This window comes from Lycorma delicatula, chromosome 4 (genome assembly GCF_047948215.1).
Source record: "Lycorma delicatula isolate Av1 chromosome 4, ASM4794821v1, whole genome shotgun sequence".
Taxonomy (NCBI): Eukaryota; Metazoa; Arthropoda; class Insecta; order Hemiptera; family Fulgoridae; genus Lycorma; species Lycorma delicatula.
The window spans coordinates 116,549,400-116,567,871 of NC_134458.1; the positions used below are offsets into that span (position 1 = coordinate 116,549,400).

The 18,472-nt window shown below is 29.1% G+C and overlaps 1 protein-coding gene across 1 annotated transcript in view; it reads left to right on the plus strand.

The window, feature by feature from the left end:
- LOC142322929 (uncharacterized) overlaps nucleotides 1-14,746 on the plus strand; it is a 90,289-nt gene extending 75,543 nt beyond the window's left edge. Inside the window, exons 2-3 of the mRNA XM_075362019.1 lie at nucleotides 10,489-10,632; nucleotides 14,514-14,746. Of these exons, the coding sequence (XP_075218134.1) occupies nucleotides 10,489-10,632; nucleotides 14,514-14,743 (374 nt within the window). The 3' untranslated portion in view covers nucleotides 14,744-14,746. The remainder of the gene's footprint in view (nucleotides 1-10,488; nucleotides 10,633-14,513) is intronic.
- The last annotated feature ends 3,726 nt before the right edge of the window (nucleotides 14,747-18,472 follow it).

Below are 18,472 nucleotides of genomic sequence, written 5' to 3' on the forward strand. Positions count from 1 at the left end.
AATTAATAAATAAATAATCTTTCGTTCTAATTGGCAAATAATAAAACATTAACTGAAATCACAACATTAGATATTATTCTACAATGATAAAAAAAAGGAAATACACCATCATTTACCTAGATAGATCAAGGGAAACTGTGGTAAAACCTTGATCAGAGCAGCATCAAAAAATACACAATAATGATAAAATTAAAAAAAATATGTGTGATTAAAGTCCTATGAATTATTTAAAACATAAACATATGAAATAAAGCTAAGGTAAATACATGAAGATACTAAATATTAAAAATAACAACAAAATTATCTGCAATTCAGAAGGCGTTAATGAGAATTATTTGAGCACATATTAAAGGAGATGCAAACCATTCAGTGATTTTTTTAACTTTTAATTATCCAAAAAAATCATTTTGTTTCAGTAAAAGGAAATCTTTTAATTATATTTTAAATAAACTGAGGGAAGATTTTTTAAATGCTTTAGTAATCTCTTAAAAATAGTAATAGAAGCATAGTAAGATCATTTCTTTCTCATAAGCCAAAGTATTGTGTTGAGTTACACAAGAATAGTTCTGTTTGTTTTGATAGAGGTGAATATTGCTATTTTTTAAGAATAATCAACTATTCATTTTAGCAAAGATTCCACATTTACAAATATAAGCACAAGGATAAGTTAACATTTTTAATCTTCTAAATACCAATCTACATGATTCATACTTATGGATGTCAAACAATGATCTAACAGCTCATTTTTGTAACTTGAAAACTTATTCTGTTTTTTCCAGGGAGCCTCAAGGTATGTGATTACTTGTATTTTAGACAGAATTAGATATAAGCATAATAAATATTTAGTAATTATGAAAAGTTTAGCATTTTATTAAGGTGCTACAAAGAAAAATAGTAGGGTCTGATTTTGTTGTAAATAATATCAATTTGGTCATCCCAAGGAAGTTCGTCATTTAATAAAACATGCAGAAACTTTGCTTTATGAACAATAGAAATACTATTGTTTAATGGATATAGACGAAGAGCAACTTTCAAACTCCATCATTAGCATGACATGAATATAATGATAACCATCCTCTATTAAAACAAATGTAGTTACTGGAAAAATAAAAGTTCTTTCAACTGAATAAAAAAGGAGTTAAATGATAATAAAATAAATGAAAAAAAACACATAATATTAGTAACTTTTTATGTTGATATAACTGTTAGTAATAATCTTAATATTTTGGTATTTAACATAATTAAATAGACTCCTCCTTAAAGAATTTTATAACTGTTCTTTTTACACAAATAATTTAAATTTATTATGATCAAACAGCAAATAAATGAAAAGAGTAATAAAAAATTAACATTGATCATTTTTTTAATTATGTGTAAGTATGAAATGTTAACGATACTTCTTTTTTCAGTATGGATTATTCACTAATAAAATCTGGTTTGCATGGTTGCGTTCATTAGTACAGAGCACCTGTTGTTGCCATAGCAACAAGAGTAACCCATGCTACTGTTCTCCAACGATCCCCTCCAATATCTACCTACGCTTCACTCAGCCAGCACAAATCTTCTTCTCCACCTTTATATATAAAATCTCTCCCACACCAACAAGAAAATATTGCAGATACGGCAACTGTATACACCACATTTTACGAACAGACCTATATATCTATAAATCCCATCTTATTTGAAAGAATTATGTTTATTCAATAAAATATCTTATTTATGAAAGGAAACAAGATTAGAAAACAGCTTACCAAAACCTTTTTTCCAATTTTAGAGGGGTTTCTTTAAAAAAAATAATAAATAATATAATTTATAGAACTACCTTTGAAATAAATAATAAAATTATTTTTATATAAAAAAAAGTTGACTAAATATTGGTTTTATTAAACATTACATTTTTTTAATAAGTAATTCTGTGTATGATAAATTAAAATTGCACTACTAATAGTAAAATACATGAGCACCACAAATTCAAAATACCTACATCATCACAGAGCAACCATTGTATAATGTTGTAGGACCCACTTTTTAAAAAAATGTAGTTGCTTCTTAAAAAATTTGAATGTCCTGCAGTACCACTGCAGTAAGTAAGATTGTCAAAGGTTGAATTAATGACACTCTCCCATAACTGGAATAGGATGAATGTAAACTAAAACCTCACTTTTCAGAATAAGAAATAGTTATTCTCAGAAATTAAATTTATAATATTAAATATTTTTTTAAATTTGATAAAATTGATACAGAAAAAATTGATAAAATTTTATATAAAAATTTGATACAAAACTTATATAAATTGATAAAACAGTTGATAAATTTGAGAACAGCAGCACAGATTACTCTTGTTGCTATGCCAAAAACAGATGCATTAACTAATGAACACAACTGTGCAAACCAGATTTTATTATTAAATAATTCATGCTGAAAAAAAAGTAAGAAATTATGTATCGTTAATATTTTATTCTTACACATAATTAAAAAAATGATCAATGTCAATTTTTCATTATTGTTTTTGTTTATTTGTACTTTGCTCGTAATAATTTAAATTAAAAAAATGTTATGTTTTTAAAATATAGAAATTCAGTACTCTGTATTATTTCTCTAGAGGATTATCATTAGTTAAAACATTATCAGTCTAAAATAGCTAATTAGACCATTAGCTGTTTAACCTATCCAAGACAGTGCAAAAGGTATATTTACACAGCTCTTGTTTCATGACGGTAGTTATAAAATGGCATCCAGACCCTTTCAAAGTTGGAAGAATCTCACACATTATCAGTGTTTTAGTTAGATGAAAACTTTATCTGATATGACAACACATAATATTGTCTCACTATTCCATTGAGGCACCTTATAATATTTGCGTTATAAAAACAAAAAATTAAACATATTATTTAAATTTATATTAAATACAATTACAATACTGAACTTTCCATATTAAAATAAAAATAATCTGTTGTTAACTAGAACCCAACAACAAAATGGTGGCCAAGAAACAGAGACAGTAATAAGGAGCTGTTAGACTTAAAATAAAATTTGTCCAACCTTGATTATTTACTTCCCTTACTGAGAGGTAAACATCCTGACATCTAAGGGAATTACTAGAATTGAATAAAACATAAAGACATTTTTTTTTCTTTATACCGTTTCTTTTTCCGTTATACGACTGAAAATACATTCATTGTCAGCATATTGTAATATGAGACCTATTCATAAACAACCAGATTTTCCAGAAAAGATTTATCTGGTACAGATAACTTACATGTTCAATGATGTTAGCAAATAAGGATAGTGAAAATTTTGCACTTTTCAAAAAAGGCATGGTAAAATAAATTATATTTAGCCAATCTCTGTATTATTATCTGTTGATCTCCTTGGCAGAGTGATAGCTTCTTGACCTTCCATCCAGAGATCCTGGGTTCGAATCCCAGTCAGGTATAGCATTTTTCACACACTAAAAAATTCATTTATCATCCATCGACAACTGTAAGTGGACATAAGCTCTTATTATTGTATAAATAAATAGTTATTACATAATGTGCCCTTTTAAGTCTACATCACCTAATGTGGATGCTAGGAATCTTCAGATGATGTAACTAATTTAGTTGAATAGTTTCACAATAATAATTTTAATTTTTTAAAATGTTTTTCTACTACTTTTTCAACAAAAAAAAAATATAAGAAAAGTTTACAGTACATAATATTCTATGAAACCTTTTTTAATCAGCTTAATGAGTGAATTTAGTATCCGAGACTATTTTTATTTTAAATGTATGTGTTTACTTTCTACATCAATCATGTTTACTTACATTAATCATTACTCTACATCAATCATTAATTTACTTTAAAAAAATTTTTGAACACAAAAATTGTTGAAATTAGCCTAGCGCAACTCTAGAAATACGTATATTTTTACATAAGTCTTAATCTTTTATATAATTTATTAATCTTTTATACATTTATTGTGTAATATGGATGTAATTATTTGTTATAATTGGTAACTTAAGTAACAATCTATAATTAAATTCTGTAACAATGTTTAATCATGTTGATAGACATAAACTGTAGTTACTAATGAAATAATAAAAGAATCTAATGGAAGAGGTAAAGAAAATGTGTTCTTGCATTAATTAATTTGTGTAATGAACAAAATAGAATAATTAAATAATACTGAAGATTATTTTCATTTTATCAAAACCCAGTATAAATAAGGTTAAATTATTTGCCAGCATAAAATGAAACTAGAGATAAAATAAATCACGGTTATATAAAATAGAAGAATAAAGAAAAAGTAAGAAGAAAATTTCCGTGAATAGAAGAGAACAGAGTTATGTAAGTAATAAAGAACAAGCTTTATGATATACCTCCGCTTCTCATCTCAACAGCAAATTAAATTTGCTTGTAGTACCGGTATCAGAAAAGCATTAAGCTTTAAATTCTGCGGTACTAACTTCATTTCCTTCTATAAGTATAACTTCCTTATTCACTTACCTTTCATCCACTTATTCTTTCCTTCTGTTTAAACATCAGCTCTAAAATTTTTTTAAAAGTTTTTTCCGTTCCTAATGTTATTATTTTATAATAAATGCAATCTCACATTAATTTTATTAAAAAAATAATTACATACAGTAGGGCCTCCCTTAACCGAGCTTCTCTTAATCGAGATGATCAGCCGCGTGGTCGAGTGTCGCCTTTCATCCGGCGGTTGCGGGTTCGAATCCCGCTCAGGCAAGGCATTTTTTCACTATGCTACAAATCATTCATTGAATCCATAATTAGCCTCAGTTACAAAAAGTCTTAAGTACGGTAAAATTAAAAAAAAAAAAATTAACCGAGATGAAATTAATACTCCATGTACGAATTTTACTATAGCCTAATACTGAAGATTATTCGTTATACGTAATTACTATTGCGTAGCAACTAGTATTGGGAATTTACAGCGCGTGGCAATAAAGCAGAACAATAAATTCTCTTCAGTTTCTGTCACCTATTATACGCGTAAAAATTGATCTATATTTTGTAAGTGTGTATTTGCTGTACTGTAATACAGCGTAATAGCTGTAGTATGTTGTGTTTACTTGTATGTACTGTACTGTGGTTATTGTTATAATGGCTAGTTCTAGCAAAAATATTACTAATACAAAACGTAAATGTGTGGTAGTGTCAATGGACAAAAAATTAAAATATTATATGCCGGAGAATCGATTAAAAAAATTGCTTATGAGTGTGGTGTCGGAGAAAAAAACCGTCAACGATTGGAAACGGAACAAAAAGGAAATTGAAGAGTACTGTTCAAAAGTGCCCGAAAAATTTGTATAAATAAACAATCTACGCTACGGAAGCCTGTCGAGGATGTTTTATATGATACAGTTTCCTTGTGGTTCAGGCAGCAGAGAACCTTTGGGGTACCAGTATCTGACCCTATTTTGCAAGAAAAGGCTATTCAATTTATCAAAAAATTGAATAGTCCAGGTACATTTTCTGCCAGTAAAGGCTGGCTGGAGAAATTTAGAAATCGTCATGGTATAAGACAATTAGCCGTATCAGAGGAAAAATTATCTGTCGTTACTGACAACGCTGCTAATTTTATTAAAATATTTTTTGCTCTTGTTCAGTCAGAAAATCTGCGGCCAGAACAAGTATACGAGTATAACACAGAGAAACAGGATTTAATTTGCCATCTGAAACAATAGCATCAAGGGAAGAAACTTCTGCACCCGGCTTTAAAATTATTAAAGAGCGAATAACTGTTCTCGACTGCAGTAACGTTAGTGGTGACGAGAAAGTATCTCTTCTTGTGATCGGCAAAGCTGCTAAACCTAAGACACTAAAAGATTTAAAATTGGATCCATCGTCTGTTTGATACTTTAACCAAAAATCGGTGCGGATGAGGGCAGACATTTTTGAGAATCTGTTTAACCGCAGTTTCGTCCCGTTTGTGAAAAATTATCTAAAAATAAAGAAATTACCGGAAAAAGCAGTTCCGTAGTTGGACAATGCCCACTGCTATCCGTCTGAAGATGTTCTAATTTCGGGGAACATTAAGACAATTATTTCCCACCAAACGTGACACCCATTTGTCAACCTATGGATTAGGGTGTCATAGCAGCAATAAAAAAATATTATAAACGAAAGGTGTTCTCCTATTCTAGCATCAGATCTTCAAGTTATGCCCGCATTAAAGGCATTAACCACAAAACATGGAATTTGCAGGTTGGCAGAATTCAATCGCTTAAACAACAATTAATAAATCATTCACAAAAATATGGCCAGAAATTCGATAGGTAACAAACAGAAAATTTTGTGTACTGTACCATCAAATGAGGAGTGAGTTTTGTGCTTCAATAGAAAATATACTGGGATGTGAAAATGTAAAGGAAAATGAAGTGCAAGACTGTTAGAATCTGATTCAAGGGAAACATTTAAAATTGAAATCTCCAGTTACGAAGTCGAACGGATTAATGAAAAAATTAGCCGCAGCGAAGGGACTGTATTTCTCATAAAAGCGCTTCAATGTTTAGAACAACGAAACATGTTCCTTTCCTTGACTTAACGGTAGTGCGAAACTGGTGTGATCGCGCTGCTGTGGACCGTGCTACACAGTTAAGACAAAAGAAAGTGACAGACATTTTCATTAAAAATTCAAACGTGTAAGTCGATGCGAGAGTGCTTTATGACTATTGTTTTTATTATAACAAATATAGTAAAATAAAATAATAAATAAAACTGTTGTAATCACTTTTAATTCGTCGCTTATTCTGCTACCAAATCGACATTTGTTGCTCGAATTCAAGAACAAAACTTAAGGTCACTGTTAACCGCGGATTCCGTTATCCGAGCTGGCAACATCCCCAATTACCTGGATTAAGAGAGGCCCAACTGTATATATTTGTTAAATATATAATGTTTCTATTGTGCTACTTTTCTTTTTATATTTTTTTAATAATTTCTTTTCACTGTTTAAAACAGCATCCATTATCACTGTTCTCAATAACAAAAAAAAATAAAAATCATGGTTAAAGTTAAATTATAAATTTACAAACTTTACTTCAAAAGAATTTGTAAAAAAACAAAAATAATGATAAATATATAAAAATTTTTTAAACCTAAATGAAATTTATTTCTAATATTTTATAGATAAAAGCAGTGCGATTTTAATATAGTACAGTTGGAATAAATTGTACATATAATATATGGGAAATAAATTGGTCTTTCAATATAATTTTTTCAGATCACTAAAGAATATAGATATAAAAAATAATAGTTTTCTAACAACTGAGCATTTGATAAAAAATTAATATATTTGTAAACAATAAGCACATTCTTGAGGTAAACAATTAAAATAAGTAATTTTTTTTTAAACATCTATAAAACCAAGAATAAAAGTCTACTATTATCAAACATGGTTTAAAGATGATGATTTGAGTAGGCTGGCTGAAAGATAGAAGAGGATTAGTATAATTACTTATGACCCACCGGGTTGGTCTAGTGGTGAACGCGACTTCCCAAATCAGCAGATTTGGAAGTCGAGAGTTCCAGCGTTCAAGTCCTAGTAAAGCCAGCTATTTTTACACGGACTTGAATACTAGATCGTGGATACCGGTGTTCTTTGGTGGTTGGGTTTCAATTAACCACACATCTCAGGTATGGTCGAACTGAGAATGTACAAGACTACACTTCATTCACACTCATACATATCATCCTCATTCATCCTCTGAAGAATTATCTAAACGGTAGTTACCGGAGGCTAAACAGGAAAAAGAAAAAATAATTACTTATAGTTATATATTGAAAGCTCTTTTTTATTTTAATCATGCTCAAAGATAATTTTATAAATTGACAAGGGTTTTTACTGAGTTTATGTAATATTAATAAGAAGATGGCTATCGTAAAAAATAAAAGTGGTATTGTAAGGTATGCTATACATTTTATATTCTAGGAGGCAAATAATATTTTTGAATAAAGGTGCTTCATTTTTTTAAAAATATGCCTGAGCAGCGTTCTGGCTTCTCTATTTTAATTGCCATGCTTCACATAAAAGTAATTATGCAATTTTATAAGACAGCAAATAAATTTAAAATGTTCATACTGTTAAATTTAGTTTGTTCAAATTTTTAATTGGGAACTTTTAGAAATCTAATTATAGCATTTGTCAGTTAAGAAAATAACACTGTCACAGTTGTTTATGAAAAAAACTTGCACAATGTTTGTTTTGAACTTCAATATATACAACTACAAAGTTATTTCCTTCTACACAATACAAATGTGTCAAACATTGGCATACTTTTTTGTCGTATGTCTATTTATAAGAAATAAACACAATTCATTTTTGTTACTGTATATTTAAACCAACTCTTATTATATACATAAACTTTGTCCAGTTAGTCTGTAAATTATGATGACTCAATATAATATGATGCATTTCTTTTTACCCAAGGCAAAAAGTAATGCACCTCATATTAAAGAAAATATAAGATAGATGAATTACATTGTATCGTGATATATACATTACAATCTAAGGTTCTGGGTTTAAATGGTAACAAACCTATGTAGTATTTTTCACATATTACAAAATTTCCATCCCTAATTTCTCATTCAAGCTTGTGTAATGAATAAAATCCTTTGGAAAAAGGTACCTAAACTAATATACTGGTGATTTTATTTTGTATTTTCTGTGAAAGTACAATTTAAAGAAATACAACACAGTTTATACATATGCAGTCCCAAAAATTTCAAATCTGTAATAATAGAAACAAATACACATTTGAGTCAATGATTTTAATTAAATTCATCATGGGAAAGATGTCATTAAATTGAAAAAAAAACAACAAATTTTTAAATTAATTACTTTTTAATTATATTTAAGGGTGCTTCTAGTAGATCTTTCTGAAAATACTGTGCATTGCCTTTATCAGCAGTTCATTGATGGAGATAATGCCTTTATTGCAGATAATGATGCTAGCACACTGTAGCACATTCATTAATGATGTCTGATTTTCACTGATTAGGATATTCCTTTAGCAGGCAGTTAAACAATACAATTTGATCTGTTTGAGTTTGTTCTTTAATTATTTTTTTTTTTAAATTCAGTACATTTAAAAGATTTTGTGTCTTGTGAATGCACATTCACCTACAGATACAAAGAACACACCAAGACAATAATAATTGATTTATATTTTTTTTAGTCGACTTCAGTAAAATGAGGAGGTTCTCAAGTCAACCCCTGTTAATTTTTATTTGTGTTGAAGTCTTACTCTACATCATACACAAAAACTTTGATTCTTTTTTTAATTCCAAAAATAAATTACTCCGGGGATTTGATCTGAATAATTTAGTGGAAAATAATTTAAACTGAAAAATATACTGTCTATATAAACATGTTAAAGATATTTTTCATTTTCTTTTATAATCATCATTGCTTAGTGTTGGATGGATTATTATAGCATAATAACGTATTACATAATATTCAACGTATTTTCACATGAAATTAATTCGACATTTATGGTAAAAAAATTGTATTGTATATTAAGTTATTTCTATGTACATTTCAAAGAAGTTTGACACTTTGAAGACAGCAGCACCAAATTTAAAAAAGAATTATAAAGTTATATTGGTTATAAAAATATTTGTATTTTTTATTTAGTTTTCAATAAAGAATTTGGTAAAGTTGGTTTGATGTTTTATTTAAGTTTGTTTAATTAATACTTAAAAGTATTAACATGTTTTGTCGTGCTTTTCAAAAATCTCCATATCATTCAAGCATTTTAATTTTTTGGCTTTAATATAGTTTGAGTAAAAATTCATATTATTATTTTTATATTCCTCATCATTTTTTAGACAAGTTTTAAATTCCATTTTTGCTACCTAATATTATCTGTTTCTTGTATTCACTATGCCCATATATCATGGGCAAATATATACTAGATATTTAGATAAGATTATAAATGACATGGTTCAGCAAAATTTAGAATTTTCTAAATTTCTGTTTTTAAATATGAAGCTATATCCAAAAAAAAAAAAATGCTTATGGAAGGTGAAAAAATTATAAATTTTCAAGATTCTTTGAAATGAATAAAATCCTCTTTGTAACTGAAGAAATATTTTTTTGCTAGTTTTAAGTTTTTACAGAAATCATTATTTTTCTAAATTTTCTATATATCATAAATGCGATCAATAACTAAACATGTCTAAGAACAAAACCAGACAAGTATAAGAGATATTACTGACAACATATGCACAGATCAGGTCAAACTGTAACAAATTTCATTCCATATAACTGTACTTCTGAATATTTATAATTTATAACACCAGTCCCGATCATTTTTTACTGCATCTGATAGATTCACTTCTTGCATTCAAAGAAAGAGCCATATATAATCTCTTTTATGTCCATAAATATATTTATGGAATAATATATACTCATATAACCACATTTATTAGTACCCTAATAATTTCTTTCATATTTATATATATTCTTTTTTTTTATTACAGATGTAGCATTAGGAGCAAGACAGAAGAATGAATCACTGATTTGTTATCAGTGTGTCAGACATGCTGATATACAGTGTGATCCTGATGAATTACTACCATGTCCTAAAAGCAAGGACAGATGTGTAACACACATACAAAAAGATGGTATGTTATATTATCTGTTTGTACTTATTTATAGGTAAACAATAAAGGTACAAAAACCTTTAGTATAAGCCATAGTAAAAACTATTTATCCTTCTTGAACACTTTTCCATCTACCATATCCAACATTTTCATTTTCAGGGAAAACTATATATCCTTCTTGAATGACTTTACTTTCCTTGACATTCTTTATTGTTGTATTTATAGTTTAGAAGGGATCAGAAGAGATCTTTCAGTAGTTTCATGGGCAAGTACCAGTATGGGTTTTGTCCCAGAAAAGGTACTGAGGACGCCATACTCCATGTGATGAGTACAGTGGAATATGTTTTGGGAATTTTTTTGGACATTTCCAGTGCTTTTAATAACCTGTGGTGGCCTTCTGCTATTTACCAATTGCAGAAAAGAGCATGTACTGTTAGTGAATTGCAAAGCTATTTCAGTGATCACAATGTGTTGCTCCACGAGGGTAACCATGATGTTGGTAAGATAATTTCTAAGGGTTGTCCCAAAAGCAGTGTGTTGGGTCCTCTGTTATGGGTATATGAGTTTGATTCTCTTCTGCAGCTGAGGTTGTCGCATGGTGGCTTATGCTGATGATGGACACCTGCTTGTCGAAGGATGCTTGCGTAATGAGGTTGAGCTCAGGGCCATTCATTCGTGCAGGATATTGGAGCTGTGGGGTCATCAAGACAAGATGACGTTCAGCCCGGATAAGACCACCATGATGCTCTTCAAGGGCCATTTGGCTGTTATCCGGAAAAAGATCAAGCATATGCGTGATCTTTTTCTGGATATTAGATGCTTGCAGCATGCCTCCTGGATTTCCCCGAATAAGTATGTTACAGTTTCTTTCAAGACATGGTGCTTTTAGGGACAAGCTGGCGCGATTTGGCTTGGTGGATGCAGGTTTGTGCCCGTAGTGCAGAGTTCTGGATGATACTTTTCTTGTGTTGTATTCCCTGGTTAAATATTGCTTTTGGTGAGTCGGCTATGAGCAAAGCAAGCGTTTCCCAGAAGGTTGTGAAGATGATGAGCACCCCAGACATCAACAATCTATGAAAACGTGGAAAAAGTGAAAGAAATGATTATGAATGATCGCCGAATCACAATCAAAGAAGTCACTGATGATGTTGGGATATCAGTTGGCTCAAGCCATGAAATTTTTTCAGGTATTTTGGGTTGGAAAGGAATAATAGCAAAATTTATTCCAAAACTGTTGAATTTTGAACAAAAACAGCAGTGAATGGAAGTTGTTCAGGAGTCGCTAATTGAAATCAACGACAATGCAGAACTATTGAAACGTGTCAAAACAGGTGATGATACATGAGTTTACAGATATAATGTCAAGACTAAGGCTCAATCGTCCTAGTGGAGGCATTTTGGATCACAAAGACTGAAAAAAGCTTGACAAGTACGGTCGAATGTGAAGGTTATGTTCACCATGTTCTTCGATTCTAACAGCATAGTACCTCATGAGTTCTTGCCACAAGGTCAAACAATCAATAAGGAGTATTACCTACAAGTTCAATGTCATTTGCATGAAACATCCTGAAAAAGCACTCGAATTTGTGGTGAAAAAATTCATGGCTTTTGCACCACAATAACGCGCCTGCTCACACTTCATTGCTTGTTCATCAATTTTTTGCCATAAACAAGACTGTAATGATACCCCAGCTGCCATATTCACCAGACATGGCCCCGTGTGACTTTTTCCTATTCCCAAAAATAAAGAGAACCTTAAAGGGCCGTTGTTTTACAAGCATATATGAGATTAAAAGTGAATAGCTGAAAGAGCTAAACACTATTCCAAAAATCGAATTCCAGAAATGTTTTGGGGATAGGAAAAAGCGCTGACATAAGTGTATAATATCTAATGTGGACTATTTTGAAGGGGACAACATTAATGTAGATGAATAAATAAAATTCTTTCAAAAAACAAAAATTCTCGTTACTTTTTGAACACACCTCATACAGCAAAATTGGAGTAACCAGGCTGAATGGTCAGTAACTGAGGAATTTATGATTACCTTGCAAAAGAAAGGATAGTAAGGAGGTGTAAAGTCCTGACTGGCTTCCCATGTTTCTATTGTTTTATCATTTTTTGTATTACTTTGTACTTGTTGGTTTTTATGTTAGTTGTTATTGTGGTTTTGTTTAAAACGTTTCACTTTGTTGGTTGATTTGAATTGTGTCAAAATCACTTTTACTTGCTTGGGTAGGTGATTTCAGTTCCTTCATTCAACATTTAGGAATTCAGTCTTGTTTAAGACTATATTTGAGGTGTGTTTTGTTACTACGAGTTCATCTTTGTTAGTAGTACACTGATGGGAATGTTGCTTGCGGCATTCGCATCGGTGACATCCTCAAGACTGTAGTCTTGAGGAAGTCTTCAGTCAAGACTGTAATATGTCAACCACTGAGGTTTCTGAACATGACCACTGGTAATGCCCATCAGGGCTTGGTACAGAGGGGGAGGCATTGCGACTAGAACGTCACATGGTGGGTGTCTTCCCCTAGGGGTCAGAGTTCAAAAGTAGTGAAGAAGGAATCCAGGGTACGAAAAAGGAGTAAATGGTAAGAAAAGATGATCTATATATACAAAAATCACAGATAAAAACAACTGTACTGACAGATTAACTACAAAGCCTTCTCTAGACAATATGTCTACATCCACGACTTCACTGGGTCCTTCAGTTCATCATCAGTGGAAAAATGAACACTCTAAATATCTCCCTTTAATAGCGGAAAATTGCATGGTACCAAATCTGATGAGTATGGAGAGTGTGGAATAGGTTCAAATTTCAACTTCACAAAAGCCTCAGCAGTTGAATACAATATGCATGGCTGAGCATTATCATGTAGGAGAATTATCAGCTCCTTGGATAATCGAATACTACACTGATCTCGTAACTCCAGCAGATGTTCCATCTCCATTTGATGTTTTTCATCAAATCACAGAAACTGGTTGACCACTGAAAGGTTCATCTTCAATATTCACTTTACTAGCTTCTGATGCATGAAATTTTATTGTCCTTCTATTCACATTGCTTCGATCAACAATTTCATCACCATAAATGTCTTTTAGACAACAATGTCACTAGTGTTCATTTTTTTTGCTGTTAAAAATTCAATCATTGCAGGTTGTTTTAGATAGACATAACAGGCAACTTGACTCCAAAATAATGGTGACTGATAAAAAATAATATGGCATGAGTTTTGGATTGTATAAGACATTTTGTTATTCCGTGACATTTCAGTGTGCATTACATTTGAACCACCCCTCATACTAACATTAACATCCTTCAGTTACATCATCAGAAAAGTATTTTAATCTTTTTGTGTGGCAACTGTAACCTTTCAAACTGTCACAGTTTCAAAAATAAATAATTTCATAAATATATATTAAATAAAATAAATTATTTCACGGTACATTTTATGTGGTAAATCTTACAAAAATAAACGAGCAATGCTTTTTGTAACCATGTTGGTCTACCTGTAGTTCATCTCTCGTTTTCTTTCTCTGTTTTTGATATTTTCCTCCATTCACACATTTTTTCTGATTTTATATTTTAATAACATAATTCTGTAACTTCTGATTTATGTTGTTCTTACATTAATATTATTTTCCGTCACATTTCATTCTAATGAAACTTTTGTTTCATAATCAGATTGAATTTCTATCCTATAAATGAGTATATGATAATTACTACTTCCACTAATTAATTTAAAAAATAAAAATATCATTCTAAATGCTGCTTTTATTTATTTTCTAGAATTGTTACTCAAGTTATTCCTATGGTTCCTTTAATTATTTTGTGTATATTTAACAAACAATAATAATTGTTGTACAATAAGACATTATTTAATTTTTTTATTTTTTACAGAAGAAAATCCTTTAACGATTAAAAGAGAATGTGGATTAGGACCATGTGATTTCGGTGATGAAATAATGAATAGAGGATTGGGGCTTGATATATGTGACAGAAGTAAGGACAAGTTCTTCTGCATATTTTGTTGTACTGAAAGCGGTTGTAATAACAGTGATCATCTTCATTTTCACAGACATTATTTTTTGATAATATTATTATTGATAGTTATTTTTGTTTGTTTTTAGTATTACTTCATGTAAATAGTGTACATATACTCAAATACATTTATATTTGTGTATAATTATGTGTAAACTTCTCATATTTGCTAAAACATTTTTGTTAGTCAATATCCTTTTATATAATTTTTTCTAACAAAGCTCTTTCTTTTACTTCATAAATTATTTCTTCTTTAAAATTTCAAAGAATATAAAACGAAGAATGAAAATCTATGTGGGTTTAAAAAGTTTTGTCAAAAGAGATATTTTCATGTTAAATCTTGATTGTTATTTATTATTATTAGAAAGTCAAATCAATTTATTATCATAGATGCAACAAGTATTTCATTAATTACAACAACATAGGTGTCTATTTAAAAATGTAATACTTTGTACCTCTTTTACATCTAATGGGACTGAGCCACATGATTTTCATAAACGTTTTAAACATTTGACCACTGGGACAAGGGGACCCCCAGATAAGTATATTCCAATCATTCTACCTTAAAATTCAGTGTCTTTTACCTCATAATCCATTCGTCTAACCTACAATAATAATAATAAATAACATTATGTAAAGATTTTATACAAAATTAAGTTTTAATTCATAAGGGAAAGAAATTTTTAGTTAATTGTCAAATCAATAGAAAGGATTTTTTGAATGTTGAAAATTATCAATAAAGATAGAAGCAAAAAATATATTGTAAATTTAATTTTGGAAGTTGGCAATAGAAATTTTTTGTTTGAATAGATGTACTGAATTATAAATAAAAATTAGTATATTAAATGTAAATGAAAGTTAACTTTATTGTATGTTTTTTCATTAATTATTAGATGATTGGTTTGGTACTTTCTTTCTATCCGTGGCAGTCAGTCTCTTACCATCAACATCTTTAATTATCTTCCATATACATTCAAATCTGTTACTTTTATTCTCTTTCCACTTCCTTCCAGAATCTAATTCTCTAATCTAAATGCTTTAATACGTAGTTCATCAACAATGTTCTTTTTACAAAATTTCTTTTCATTTCTCTTCTTCAATTCATCTCAACACCTCTTTTATATTTTTATAAAATTTTTTATTTTATATTTACCAAAATTGTACAATTTCCAACATTTTTCTGTAACATTAAGGGGTTTACTTCCATATAAATATTTAAAAAAAGGATCTTGCTTAATTGTAAATCTATCTTTAATATTAGCCAATTCTAATCTTTATATACATATTTCTAGCTTGTTTTTATCTGCTTTTGACGTTTTCCCATCTTCACATTTTTAAAAAAATGTTACAACCTAAATAATAACAAAATTCTGTGACTTCTGGAATATTGTGTACTCTTATGTTAATTTTTAATTCATTATTATTCCTCTTTTCTTTATACTATTATAATTTATCGACTTTATTTTACTTGCAAATTGAATTTTTCCTCAGCAATGAATTCATATTATCAACTGAAATCTATTCCTTTTTTCAATCAAAATAACAAAATCATTAGTAAATAGATCTCAATGTTTATAAATAATAGTTAGCATAACAGTAATTTTAAAATAAAAATGTAATATCATTTCTCTTTATACAAATTATATTTATTTATAATAAAATTCATTTTTAAATGAGGTAATTAAAATGTAAATCTTTCTTTTTTGTTACTTTTATTGCAAATAACTTCCAGATTTCAAGAGAGAATTGTGAGCTTTTAAACTAAGTTTTTCCCCAGATTTTACACGTCAGTGTTCTCTTTTTAACAAAATATTATTATTGCAATATTAGTAGTGTAGTACAGTGCCAATAAGTAATAAATAATAAAAAAATCAAGACTGATAAAATCAAGAAATAAAAAAAAGACTGACAATTTTTTTACATTTGTTTTTTTTTTCGCTTGAAATAATTAATTAATTCACAAGAGAACCTTGGAAACTTGTACATGGGAATATGGAAATGGAATTTTGGAGCATATGAAAAATACCATGCCTGAGTGGGACTTGAACCCACGACCCCTAAATGAAAGGGCAAGAAGCTATTACTTCGCCACAGAGATAAGCATCCATAAATTAAGCACAATTAATTCCACAAGCCATAAATATTTAATAAAAATTGAGCAGCCAGAATGAACGTGTTCCCTTTGTCAAAGAGAAAAATTCTTATCTTTGAGTTATAATAATTTATAGCCTAACAACTAAGGTAAGTAGTTTTATTCAGTACCTTACTGTTTATTTAACAAATGGATAGGAGAAAACCTAAAATTGAACAGCAAAAAAAAAATGAGTTATGTTTATTTATTATATAGTTAGGACAAATAATTTCCTGCCAGTGTTTGAAACAAGTCCAAATAAAAATTGCTTTTTAATGTTATTTATTTAGTTGGCAATTTCACTATCTTAGGTTCAATACTACAATGAATTAAAATTTTATAATTGAACCTCAATAAACTTCAAATTTTCAATCTTGTAATTTTAAAAATATATTAATTTCTCATGTACAAGGCATGTATGTTAAGCAATTATGAATAATAAAAACGTATTATATGTTAAATCAACAGAAACAATTCAAAAAAAAAAAACTACCAGCAACATCATCAGCTGACACAAAGAAGAAAACAGCAGCTCCAGTCACTGATGATTGTCATAAAAACAGCAAAATGTTAAGTTTTTAAAATTATGTATTATTAAATTTGGTTTGGTTTATTATTTCAAGAGTTTATAGTTTAAAATAATTTTCATTGTTCATTGTCAAGGACAACAACCAATAATATAGTTGCTATTTCGTTCATTAACAAATGAAAACTTCAATTTTGATAATTGCTTTGAAAAATTAAAAACCTATTTTAACACTCAATTTAGTTGACCTTTATTAAAACTAAATTAATAATAAAATAATATAAAAGTGATCACTTCAGCAGTATAGTATTCTGGTAACTAGTAGTAAGTTTTTACATTCACTAAAAACACATCGTAACTTTTTCTACAGTTCATGATTTAAAATTGTTATAATGTTAGCTATTGATATGGTTGCTGAAATGAACAAATATTAACAACAGAAATTATTAATTATTTTTAATTCATTTAGAGAAGGAAGTGAATTTTTGTAATCTATTTTAACAATTTCAGTTGTATATCAACTAATTTCAACTAACAAGTTACCATTTTGTTCATAAAAAAATGCTTAACATTTTATCTAACAAAATAATTCAATAAAAATAATATTTATGGAGCTGCTGATGATTAAAAATTTAAATAGCCGTCATTTCGACATTTTTAAAGGTCAAATTTTCGAAATTATTAATTTTTTTTAAGTACATGTTCATCAAATTTTATTAAAATATATCAATTCATTCTTAAGATATTCAAAATTTAAAAAAAAAAACTGAATAGAGGACACAGGGGAAAATGAAGTGAAATTAGGGCATTTGCCCACATGAACCTTTTTATTTTCATGTCTTGAATCGGTCCCTTGTTTGGCCAACACCTCCCAGACACCCTGCTTCTATAATATACTGATAAATCAATTAATAAAATAAATAGCGTATAAATAAATCTAAATAGCGTAATGAAACAGAAATCAATGTTGGTAAAATAACTTTCATCCCTTAGATCACCTGTTAGTTTATCATTAAATAATATATTTAAGTTCAATAATAGGCAGATTTGGTATTACAAAGTGTCTACAGACAGAAAAATATCTCTCCAATGAGTTCAGACTAATTACTCACGTGTATGTTAAGGGTCAGAACCATAACACTTGTAAATTATATATGAGAT